This window comes from Cnephaeus nilssonii (assembly GCF_951640355.1).
Source record: "Cnephaeus nilssonii genome assembly, chromosome: 2".
Taxonomy (NCBI): domain Eukaryota; kingdom Metazoa; phylum Chordata; class Mammalia; order Chiroptera; family Vespertilionidae; genus Cnephaeus; species Cnephaeus nilssonii.
In genome coordinates, this window is record NC_137073.1 from 75,296,784 (window position 1) to 75,309,755 (window position 12,972).

General features: G+C 38.7%; 1 protein-coding gene across 4 annotated transcripts in view; it reads left to right on the top strand.

The window, feature by feature from the left end:
• CERT1 (ceramide transporter 1) overlaps window positions 1-12,972 on the top strand; it is a 95,933-nt gene that overhangs the window by 32,286 nt on the left and 50,675 nt on the right. For all 4 annotated transcript variants that reach the window (XM_079796303.1, XM_079796302.1, XM_079796304.1 and 1 more), the window contains 2 exons: window positions 8,827-8,934; window positions 9,760-9,898. In XM_079796303.1, coding sequence (XP_079652429.1) covers window positions 8,827-8,934; window positions 9,760-9,898 — 247 coding nt within the window. The remainder of the gene's footprint in view (window positions 1-8,826; window positions 8,935-9,759; window positions 9,899-12,972) is intronic.

A 12,972-nucleotide genomic window follows, 5' to 3' on the forward strand; every position in this document is an offset into this window, starting at 1 on the left:
TGAGAGAGACACATCAACTGGTTGCCTCTGGTAAGCGCCCCGACCAACGCTGGGGAACCTGTAGCTGAGGTTCCCTTGACCAGCAGTTGAACTTGGGACCCTCTGGTCTGCGAGCCAGTGCTCAACCACTGAACAAAACTGGCCAGGACATAAAACTATCTTTAATTTATAACTGAGACAATTACTCTTCATTTTGCTGTATTTCCTTCTTATTCTCTGTACATTTTACCCTCAAAACATTGTGGAGATAACAAAGTTTATATTCTGTTTATTTTCCCAATCTAACATTATTTTCTCTTATAACACAGCTTTGTTAATATTTTATTGTGCTGTGATTTTGGTGCTCATTTGCTTATTATTAGACCTTTATAATTTACTTTTTTTGTATTTATTGCCTTCCTACATAAAGCATTTTTCTGCAGTGTAGTTGCATCCTTATAATAGATTCTCAGAAATAGAATTGCTAGGTTTAAGAATATAAGTACTTTTATATATACATATATGTGTGTGTAACACACACACACACATATATTGCCAAATTGCTTTTCAAAAAGATTGTACTGCCCTAACCAGTTTACTCAGTGGTTGGAGTGTCGTCCTGCAGACTGAAGGGTCTCAGGTTAGATTCTGGTCAAGGGCACATACCTCGGTTGCAGGCTCGATCCCTGATCCCTTGGTCCGGTGCGTTCTATGTGTTTCTCTCACATTGGTGTTTCTGTCTCTCCCCTCTCCCTTCCACCCTGTCTAAAAAAAGCAATTAAAAAATATATATATCCTCAGGTGAGGATTAAAAAAAGAAAAAGATTGTGCTAATATAATTTCATCTGCAAGAATGTGTAGATCTTCATTTCACTGCAACGTTACTAGTATTATTAATTTTTTAACCCTTTCCAAGTTAGATGAAAAATGTGTTCTGTGACTTTTTTAATTTTTGTAGAAGTGATATGTTATTGCTGTAAATAATTTAAATAAGACAATGCTGAAATCTAAAGAATAGAAAATGAATATATAAAATGAATAATTTAAATAAGACAATGCTGAAATCTAAAGAATAGAAAATGAATATATAAAACATCCATTTAAAGTTACTGAACTCTTTTTCAAAGCAAAATAAAAAAAAATCTCCCTTATCCTTTAGTATTTGTTTTGTAAAGCTAGGGTGGAAAAATTGTTTAACAGATTTTCTTTAGACAGCCTTATTTGATATAACTAGTTATTTCTCACCTTCCTTTTAAGGCTCCCTCAAAAGGAGGAAAGATTGAGAAAATAAGACTGAATTTCAGAGTGTTAAATTTAGTTTATTTAGAATTGTTTTTTGTATCACAGGTTGGATTCTTAAACAGCTTTTGGTACAGAGTAAGGACTTGGTAGTTTACTAATTTCTCCCTGTAGATAGAAGGATATACATGTTGTATTTGGGCTATTTTTTTTGTTTTGTTTTGTTTTGTTTTTTAGTACTTCCAATAGTGATAAACATTGTCTTATTTTCTTCTGTATTCTTTTAATAGGTAACAAGGGTGTGTGATAAGGCCCTGCTTAAGCCTTCCAGCCTCATCTCACTCTTAACACTTTGCCTATTTAGATATGTCTGTAAAGGAAAGTTCTTCTCGTGCTCTCGTAGAAGAAAATGAAAGATGAATAATCAAGGTCTATAAATAACCTTATGTCATGATATTTTTTTAAAATCATGGTATCAGAATGACTAGGGTCTGAAAAGGAAAAAGAAGAAATTTCCTAGAACTAGTCTGAGCAAATGTTCTGTTTTTCAGTATGATTTGAGAAAAGTATCTTGAGGTTAAGCAGATATTGTACTCGAAGTTTAAGTGTATTGCCGTTGGGCTTTTTTTATGCAGAGTATGATAAAATCCTCTTTAATACCGTTTTCTTAAATATATTTTTTAATTTATTTGATTCAATGAAACACTGCAATTCCTGGAAATCATTGTGTATTGAACCTCTCCTCATCTGATACATTATAAATGTTGGTTTTCTGAATGAATTATATCTTTCCATCTGGTTCAATAAAGAACTACCTTTGGCCTCCATGTAAAATATATACATTTTTTAGCCTACGATTCAGGTGTTTAGGTTTAGTATGGAGAACTATAGTACCATACTAGCCATATTATTTTAAAAATAAAATTGAGCCCAGGATTTGTAATGACTGACTTGTCTTATTGTCTAGTGGTTACAGTGATACTAAAGCCTGTCTTAAATTTATCCTTGTGTTTTTTCTATTTCAGAGGCTACTGCTTCTCTAGGGGGATCCCATACATATTTGAAAGGCTAAATAGATGAAATTTTTAATATTTCCAAGTATGAAATTATTGTGCCAAATTTTATCTCAAATATTCTGTTGTCCTAGACAAGAATAAAATTGTTGCCATTGCAACTTATGATATTTAAATTACAACTCTATTGATTAAATTCTTCTCCTGATTATAGTTTCTTGCTTCTCATGTGGTTTGCTTTAAAATAATAATATTGAAGGTAGCAAGCTTATTTGGTTTTATAACAGGTTTCAGAATTTCAGTTTCTGGATAATGCTCCTTTGTGCTTATATTAACATTTAATCTTATATTTTCTCTCTTTCCATAATTAAAATGGAAAAATGACAATATATTTTTTGGGTGGGGGAACTATGCCATTAATAACATAATTTTTGACACCATGAGGAAGTTACTTAATTACTGTCTCTATTTTTTTGTTGTTGTATTTCTTGCTGGAGAGTGTTGCTAAGGAAAAGAATAAGATTTTCAAAAGCCAGGTTCCATTAAAAATTATAAGCCAACATTCTTACTGTAATTTATACCACTGCTTTGGTATATGGATAAGCTAATGAACAGACTGTGCAGAATGATTATATATAAGTTTATCTTCCACATGATTAAACCAAACAATAAGATTTAGCTGTGACTTTAAGGGAGTTTTTTCGAATCAGTTCTTAGGACATTTTTGGTATTTTATTAAATTCATAACTTTGAGCTACATGATTTAAATTATCATGCTTTTCATTTTTCTCCAAAAGTCTAGATGTAGAGGGTACAGTACATGTAAAGGAATTAGTCTAAAGGTTACTCTTATACTTTGACCAAGAGTAACCTTTATTATCAGCTTTCCAAGTAGTATACTGCTATTTGGAAAATGCTACTGACCCCCTCTAGTGGCCAAAAGATTGTGCTTTTTGGTCTCATTACTGTAGTATTTAAAAGTAAACCTTGTTCTATATTAAGATATAATCAGTACACTTTTTATTGAACTAAAATGATATTATATGTTTTTGCAAAACCTGTTCAGGAATATTGCTTACTAACTCACAAATTTGGGAAAGGAAGTTTTTGCACAGCAATTCATTTGAGGGAGCTTAAAGCAGATATATTGAAAGGGAAAAATATTCCTACAATAACTGTACTTGAATTTCTCATTATTAATTTTAGATAGAATTTGGTGTTTTCAAAATACTATATTAGTGATTAGGGATTGTAAGTAAACTCAACTTTTTTCTTGTGGAAGAGTGAGTGGAATTTTTTAAAAGCCCACATGCCTTTAGAGTATTATTCACAAAAATACTGATGAGATTCAAAAGTATCTTAAAATTTTAAGAACACTTAACAGTGTATCAGGTTATGACTATAAACTAATATCTTCCCATTTTCATCCCTATTTCCCTCACCCACTCGACCTTCAAAAAGTAGATCTTATAAATTCAGGATGAGTATTGTTGCCTTCAAAGAGGACATTTTGGGAAGCCACAATAGATTTGTCAACAACATTGCCATTCTCAGAATAGTTTTACAACTTCTCTTTTAGAATTATTTTCAGCCCCATGACAGTGTTTATAAAATATTGAATCTTGAGACAAGGCTGCACCTACACCACTCAGGTATGTAAATGCCCATTAATGAATACAATTTTTAAAACACCTGCCATATGTAAACTTTGAAATAAACTCTACATGTTGCAGAAATGCTAAGGTTAATTTTTTTAAAATATAAACCCTTAAAAGATAGCAGTATCTTTGTTGGTAGATTAGATTTTTGAGAAAAATTAAAACTAAGAACCATGTCCTGTGAATAAGAAAGCCAATCAAACTTAAACATTTTGAAGTTATTTTAAAGTTATGAGACAGTTCTTTAATTTTTATTCTGTGACTCCTAAAAATGATTTGAGATAGCTAAATTTTGTAGCTGTCATAAAATTAGGCTAAATGTTATGGTAAGACTATCAGGAATGTTTTACACAATGGCAGCATCATTTGCACAATTATAGGCATTTCCAGAATGACTAGTTTTTAAAAACAGTGAGGATTCATTTGTGTGTGTGTATGTATATTTGTTAAACATTTCACTTATACTTAATGTTATCTCAATACACTTTCTGACTGAAATGGGATCTTTATTATTTAAATTCTGTAACAATGGAATTGGTTATCCTATATTTTCTTTTTCCTGAGAATCCTATCTGATAAAGAGGGAATATGCTAATTGACTGCCCCGCCCTCAAAGATGGCAGCCCCCACAGCCATAAGATGGCGGTGCCCAGTCCCCTAACTCCTGCTGGGGCCGCAGGTGCGGCAAGGCCTGGCCCATCCCGAGGCAGGCCCAGCTTTGCCAAGCGCCTGCCTCCCGAGTCCCCCAGTCCCCTCAGCTCCCCAGCTTCCCATGGCCAGCCCAAGGCCAGGCAAGCCTCGGATGGCAGCTGCCCAGGGCCACCCGAGGCTCAGGTAACCAGGGCCGGCTGAGGCTTGTGCTGCCGGCAGTGGCAGCAGCAGAGGTGTGATGGAGCATCACCTTCCACTGATAGCCGGGTCACCTCCCGCCCCTGAGGGCTCCCAGACTATGAGAGGGGGCAGGCCGGGCTGAGGGACCCCCCCCACCCCGCTCCAGTGCATGAATTTTCATGCACCGGGCCTCTAGTAGTGTTTTATAAACAAGCATCATTAAAAGTATGACATTATCACTTTGGTGTTTGGTGACTTGTATATGCTGAAAGTTTGAATTTTAAGAGGCTGCTTTTTTCACATGGATAAATTTCTAATGTCTTTGCCTGAAGATATATTTTTTTAATGAGTTGTTTTGCTATTTTGGTTATGAATTCTTTAGCTCCTTTCTCTCTCTAACTCCCTTCTCCTCCTCCTTCTCCCTAGAATATTAAACTTTAATGAAGTGATACTGAACTGGAAAAGTGTATTAAACTAGTGTTAATATTATTTATTAAAAATAACATAATTTTATTTATTAAATCAGTATAAAAGCTTGATATTCTGTACCTAGAAAAACATTGTCCAGTTAGAATAATGTCGGGGCTAAACCAACAGCTATATAGAAAATGTAATGGATTTTTAGGAACTAGAGCACAGAGGATGTAAAATGTCAATGGAAATACTTTCTACAATGTATTGTACTTAATTTTAATGATTCATAATCTTAACCTTTTGCACTCGGATGTCGAGTGTGACTTGACACGGTTAGCATTAGAATAAAGGAATCAAGAAAAAAGCAAGCGAGTACAAAGGGTTAATCTTGAAAATCAAGTAATCTAAACAACTACTATTTTAATGGGATGGTTGATTTTTATTATGTGTATGCCAAGAATAATTAGATGTTATTTTACCTCTTAAATTTAGAGACTAGGGCTAAAGTCATGCACAGTACTTTAAAAAGCAGTAGGAAGTAATCAGAAATCTAAAATACTTGAACATGTGTCAAATACAGTAAAACCACGATATAATAATTCGGGCAAGGGGCTGTCCATTAAAGCCGAAAGTCCATTATATAATAAAGTAGGTTTTCCAGATGTGTATGATAAACAATTGAAAAATTAGTTTACATATTTATACTTATGTAGACATGTTTGTGTAATTAAAATGTATGAAAAGTTTAATTTCACAAAAAAGTTTTCTATATGTATTACTATAATTTTAAATTTATACTGAATAGGTCTAGTACATTTGTGCAATCACCAGTCAACTCGAGTAAATAAATGCCACATGGCTGGGCTGTGGCTTAGCACACGTAGGAACTTGGCCTGCATGCAAGTTAAAACTGCTGCAGAAAGTTACACCATGCAACAGCAGAACCAATTACCGTGTGCGAAGCACTGTGATCACCAGCTAATCATTGACCAAACATTGTTTGCGAGTAGTGACTCTTGGATTTAAATATGTATACTATAGTTGTAGATATGTAATCTATACTAATAAAAGGGTAATATGCAAATTGGTCACGACACCCTCACAGTAACAACCGAACAGCAGGCTGCATGGGGCAACCAGGCCGGCAGGGGGGTTAGCGAGGGATGACTAAATGACTGACCAGCAGGTTGTGTGGGGTGACCAGGCCGGCAGGGGGGGCAGTGAGGGGCGACCAGGCTGGCAGAGGGGGGGCAGTGAGGAGTGACCAGGCCGGCAGAGAAGGGCAGTGAGGGGCGGCCAGTCCGCCTGGGGGTGGGGGGAGCTAGGGGCAACCAGGCCAGTGGGGGGGGGGGGCAGTTAGGGGTAATCAGGCAGGCAGGTGAGCAGTTGTGAGCCAGCGGTCCCGTATTGTGAGAGGGATGTCCAACTGCCAGTTTAGTCCCAATCCCTGTGATCGGGCCAAAACCAGCAGTCGGACATCCCCCAAGGGGTCCCGGATTGGAGAGGGTGTAGGCTGGGCTGAGAGGACTCCCCCTCCACCCGTGCATGAATTTCATGCACTGGGCCTCTAATATTTGTATATGTCAGCAAAATTACTGCAGTGTTTTTTCCAACATATGGTCTATTCTCTAAAATTTGTTGAAAATGACACTGAGCCTGGTAGTAGTGGCTCAGTGGTTGAGCATCGACTTATGAACCAGGAGGTCACTGTTTGATTCTTGGTCAGGGCACATGCCTGGGTTGCTGGGTCTATCTCCAGTAGGGGGGCGTGCAGTAGGCAGCCAATCAATTATTCTCTCTCATCATTGATGTTTCTATCTCCCTCTCCCTTCCTCTCTGAAATTAATTTAAAAATTTATTTTTTTAAAATGACAGTGAGGCCCGGGAGGCATGGCTCAGTGATTGAGAGTTGACCTATGAACCAAGAGGTCACGGTTTGATTCCTGGTCAGGGCACATGCCCAGGTTGCTAGCTCCATCCCCCATGTGGGGCATGCAGGAGGCAGCCAACCAGTGCTTCTTTCTCATCATTGATGTTTCTGTTCTCTCTCTCCCTCTCTCTTCCTCTCTGAAATCAATAAAAATATCTCTCTTTTTTAAAATGACAGTGAATTAGTAACAAAAAAATAACCTATTATAAGCGAATCTTGGTTAAGAGCATTTTAAAATTAATATCCAATTCCATTGTCTATTTTATTGGTATTGCATTTGTAATAGGGAGGGTGAATATAAAGTTGATGCTCTGAAGAGTACCAACCACATCAGAATTATATAAAAGTACTAGAGGCCCAGTGCACGAAATTCGTGCATGGGTGGGGTCCCTCAGGGTGGTCTGTGGAGATCGGGCCCTAGCTCATGCCCCCACCCTCACAGCCCCAGCTCACGCCCCTAGTATCGCAGCCCCGCAGCCACACCTGGCACCCTGCCTTGGCCTGGCACCACCCACTCACCCAGTCCCCCACCAATCGGCACCCCTACTCACACCCACATTGGCCTGGCGCCGCCCACCACCACTGCTGGTCACCGTCTGTGGGGTGACCAGTGGAGCAATTGGGGCCCCCGCTCACACCTGCGTTGCCCTGGCAACGGCCCCGCTGCTGCCACTGGTCACCGTCTGCGGGGCGATGGATTGGGGCCAGGCCCCCACCCAATTCCCTCTGCGCCTGGGAGCCGGATGGTGGCCCTGCCCCCTGCCGCTGCCACTGGTCGCCATCTGCGGGGCAACCGGGCCCCCGCCTTGGCCTGGCGCTGCCCGCTCACCTGCTCTACCATCCCGCTGCAGTCCCGCTCTCATCGGGCCCATCAGGGCTGGCAGCGCCTCTACTGCCGCCCGCTGCCAGCATCATCATTGATGCCCACCATGTTCCACGCCACCCCCTGGTGGTCAGAGCACATCATAGCAAGTGGTCGAACTCCCACCCGAGGGGACAATTTGCATATTCAGCTTTTATTATATAGGATTATTACAGTGCTAAGTCTAATATCCTGGAGTTCAATTATTTTTTATAACAGACTGGTAAAGTTGAGAATTTTGTGTGTGAAATGAACTGTTGAGGTGGCTACAAAATGAAAAAGTTACAGTCTTCTTCCAGAAGAACCAAGTTTTATAGTAATTATAAAATCTAAATATAACCAAGTATATGGTAAATGCTATAATTTTGACATGTGAAGAATGGTTGAGAATACAAAGACAAACTGCCTAATGTAATAGTAGAGGTTTCATTGAGACAGTAATAAGTGATAGTACTGGAAATAGTACTATAAAGAAGTAGTACTGGAAGTTTTCCTCTTAGTACTTTTTAAAAAATTTACTGTTTATTTCTTTGTGCTACAAAAAAGAATTAAAGGTGGTTCAAGACATCTTAGCCCATCTTCTATTATTTTTACTTTTTGCCTTTGTCCTATCCAATTTTTATAACAGCCTTATAAATTTATAGGAAAACTCTTGTTTATTCTTAAGTATTTTTCCAGTTTTATTGAGGTACAATTAACATAACCTAGTAGCAATTTAAGGTGTACAACATAATGATTGTAACATTTATATATGTCAGCAAGGTGTACAACAAGCACGCATATATAGTGAAGTGATTACAATAAGTTAAACATCTATCTCACACAGTTACAATTTTTTTCTTGTGATGATTAAGTAATTTTTATTTAATTTTTTTTCATGTAGTTTACTTTCTTTTTTAGACTGAATCTGGTTATGGATCTGAATCCAGCTTGCGTCGACATGGTTCAATGGTGTCACTGGTGTCTGGAGCAAGTGGCTATTCTGCAACATCCACCTCTTCATTCAAGGTTTGTGATTGTGAATGCTTTAAGTTAAGGCCTCATAAATTGAATTTAGTACTGAATGTTGTGAACAGAACTTATTTAATAGTTTTTTCAAAAGAACTTCTCTACAATGTAATTTATTTTAAGTTCAGAATAATTTTTTAAGGGTTAACATTTATGACTCATATAAATAGAAAATGAACACATCCAAGATTTTGTCATTCATTAATAGATAAGACGTAAAAATAAATTGGTTCAAAGGAGGATCTGAAGAATGCCAAAATGATTTTGCTAATATATGCAAAACTGTTCAGTATCCACAGATTAGAAACTAGTGTATCTCCACCAATCAAAATTCATTTGCATATCTATGGCCAAAATAATTTACATTACTCTTATTTTTCTACTACTTAAAGAGTTATAAAATAGGCCAAATGTAATGAAATCAAAGACTTCTATATGATTAGACAACATTCCATAAATGCTAAAGGTTCCACAGATAGCACACACCATTCCTTTGAAAGGATATCCAGTAATATTTTTTCCCATTTCAAAGTCTTTCACAATTTTTTTTCACACAATGTCAATAATTTGAAAATATTAAATTTTACATGAACAAATTGTCAGGCTTATTTGTCCCTTATTTCCTTCAGGCTTATCATTATCTAGTCACTGTTAGTCAGATTCAAGTTAATTCCTAGAACTATTACATTGACAGCTCTCCCTACCCGATGGCCCTCATTAGTAAGATGTAGACCTTAAAAAGTGATGAAATACAATAGGACTAAATAAATTACAGTTTTGTTAATTTGGATTACATCCACCACCCCCTTTTTTTGTGTTTTGCAGAAAGGCCACAGTTTACGTGAGAAATTGGCTGAAATGGAAACCTTTAGAGATATCCTATGTAGACAAGTTGATACTCTACAGAAGTACTTTGATGCCTGTGCTGATGCTGTCTCCAAGGATGAACTTCAAAGGGATAAAGGTTAATTAGGCTATTACCACTATTTTTACTTGGAGAATGAATGGATATAAAGCCTCTTGATCTTAAAGGGTAATGTCTTTAACTGATAAAGGTAATTAATAGTCATTTTTGCTGCAAACCCCCAATGTAACAGATTTCCGTGTCTATATAACTTGTATACTTTAATAACACATCTTAATTATTCTGATCATTCATACATACTAGATTCCACTGAAGATTTTTAAATGATTTTTAAGTTCTTTACTAAAAGATAGTGTCTGTCATCTTAGTAATATGGGGCTTTTTATATGATTATGTCTAATATATTTACCCTATGATGAGTCTTAGCGATAGGCATATGTTTATGTTAAATCCTCCAGTCTGGAATCAATTGATCTCTTTCTCCTTCTCTTTTTTTCCTCCTTCCTCCCTGTCTTTCTCTTTTCATCTTCCTCTCACTCTTCATCACTCTCCCTTCTCTGGCCTCTGTTTTAGAGAAAGCAATAATCGAGCTATATATACATTTAAAAATAATTTATAGTGAGCTTTTTAAGAGCTATGATCTTCAGTTAACTTATAATGTAAGTTTTGAACTTTTCCTTTGTTACTGCTGAAGATATTACTGATGTCAACATCTGTTCTTCAGTTTTTCTCTTATTTGCTGTGAAGGCAAATTATTGCTAAATAGCACTCCTTTTATTCACAGTATAACTAAGTTGCTTGACATGGTTTCGTTTCTTGATCTTATTAAAATGTGTTTTATCGGAGTTCAAATTCTTTTGTCTTCTCTGTTCTGTATCTCCTTTGTTTGCTTTTTAGATATAATTGTTATTTTAGTGGCTACTTTAGTTTATAGTATGCACATTTAATTTATTACCATATATCTTCAAGTAATATACCTCAAATACTCTAAGGAAACTTTTTCCTGGAATCCTCTTAGTTGGTTCTTTCCCTGACCTCTATAGTTCCCTCATTTGTATGTGCTATCAGTACTCTGCTGAATATTCAAGGGGACCCTTCTTTCAATTTCCTGGGTTCTCTCTATACAGCTGTCTCCTTTCTAGTATTCTCTCCTGTGAACTCTAGTTGCCTTTGTCTGTCTGGACTCAGCTCCATTTCTGCACCTCAGAGAGTATACTGGGCTTCTCCTGGGTTCCTCCTTACTCTACAGCTTGGAATCTCTCCCAAGGCAGTAAGTTGGATACTCATAGAGTTCAGATCATTTGTTCCTTGCCACTTTTAGGTGATCATCAGTTTTTTTCATATAAAATGTTTTATCAAATCTTTTTTTGCCAAATCCTCTCTAATAAAATGGTAATATGCAAATTAACCATCACTCCGCTACATAAACCACGCCCACCAGCCAATCAGGGCGAGTATGCAAATTAACCCCAATCCAAGATGGCTACAGCCACAGAGAGCAAGGTTTCCCAGGTAACAGAGCAAGCCAAGCTTTCCATAGCCGTTGCAGGCCTAAGCCTCCACTCAAGCTACAAAGTTTCAATTATAGAAGGTAAACAAATTCAAACAAATGGCGGCAGAATGGAGCTTGAGAGAGCAGGCCAGGGTTGCCGGCGGCAACAGGGGAAGCAAAGCTTTCCGCACACCCTGGCCGGGCTCACCCGCTTAAGGCTACAAAGTTTCAATTGTAGAAGGTGAATTAACTGCCACAGAAATGGCTGCCAGAGCCCCAGGCTTGGCTCTGCTCCAAGCTACAAAGTTTCAATTGTAGAAGGAAAATAAATTCCAGATACCAGGGCCTCCCCTTGGGTTGCCAGGGGGCGTGGCCGGCCTGCAAACCACCACAGGCCCCTTGCTCAGGCCACCCCACACCCCAAGGGAACCCCCACCCTTATCTGTGACACCCTTCAGGGCAAACCAGCTGGCCCCCACCCGTGCACCAGGCCTCTATATTATCTAATAAAAGAGTAATATGCAGATTGATCATCACTGCAACACACAATATAGCTGCCCCCATGTGGTCAAAGATCCTGCCCCCATGTGGACACAAGATGGCCACTACAAGATGGCCAGAAGGAGAGGGCAGTTGGGAGGCACCCGGCCTGCAAGGGAGGGCAGTTGAAAGTGATCAACCCTGCAGGAGAGGGCAGTTAGGTGTGACCAGGCTAGCAGAGGAGGGAAGTTGGGGGCAAACAGGCTGGCAGGGGAGCAGTTAAGAATCAACCAGGCTGGCAGCAGAGTGGTTAGGGGGTGATCAGGCTGGCAGGCAGAAGCGGTTAGGGGCAATCAGGAAGGCAGGCAGGCAAGCAGTTGGGAGCCAGCAGTCCTGGATTGTGAGAGGGATGTCCGACTTCCCGTTTAAGCCCGATCCTACCAGGATCGGGCCTAAACGGGCAGTCGGACATCCCTCCAGGAGTCCCGGATTGGAGAGAGTACAGGCTGGGCTGAGGGACAACCCCCTGCCGTGCACGAATTTCGTGCACCGGGCTTCTAGTATACAATGTTCTTGAAAACCATTGTTTCATATATTTTGTCCAGGTTTTAATTTCATGCTAGAGGGTAAATTCAATTCCTTTATTCTGTCTTGGCCAGAAGCAGAAGGCCATATCTTCTTAAAATTTAGACAAAATAAGTAGCCTTGATGTTTTTTATATTTGATACACTTTTAAGTTTTTGGTTCTTTAACATTGGATGCTTATTTCTCTAAAAATAAAGGTAGTTGAGCTATTTCTCCTTCATCAAAAAAAATATATATACATATACATATATACACCGAGTGGCCAGATTATATAAAATATATATATATTAGAGGCCCGGTACATGAATTCGTGGATGGGTGGGGTCTGGCCAGCCTCGCCAGGGGGAGGGGACATGGGCGGTTGGCCGGCCTGCCTGCTGGTCGAACTCCTGGTCGAGGGGACAATTTGCATATTAGCCTTTTATTATATAAGATATACACTGAGTTGCCAGATTATTATGCATTCAGAGATCATAATAATATGGCCACTCAGTGTATATATGTAATAGTCCCTCAGTATGCACGGGGGATTGGTTCTACGACCCCCCCCCACCCCCGTCCAGCTGATACATAATCAGCAGATGTCCAAGTTCCTCATATAAAATGGACTAATATT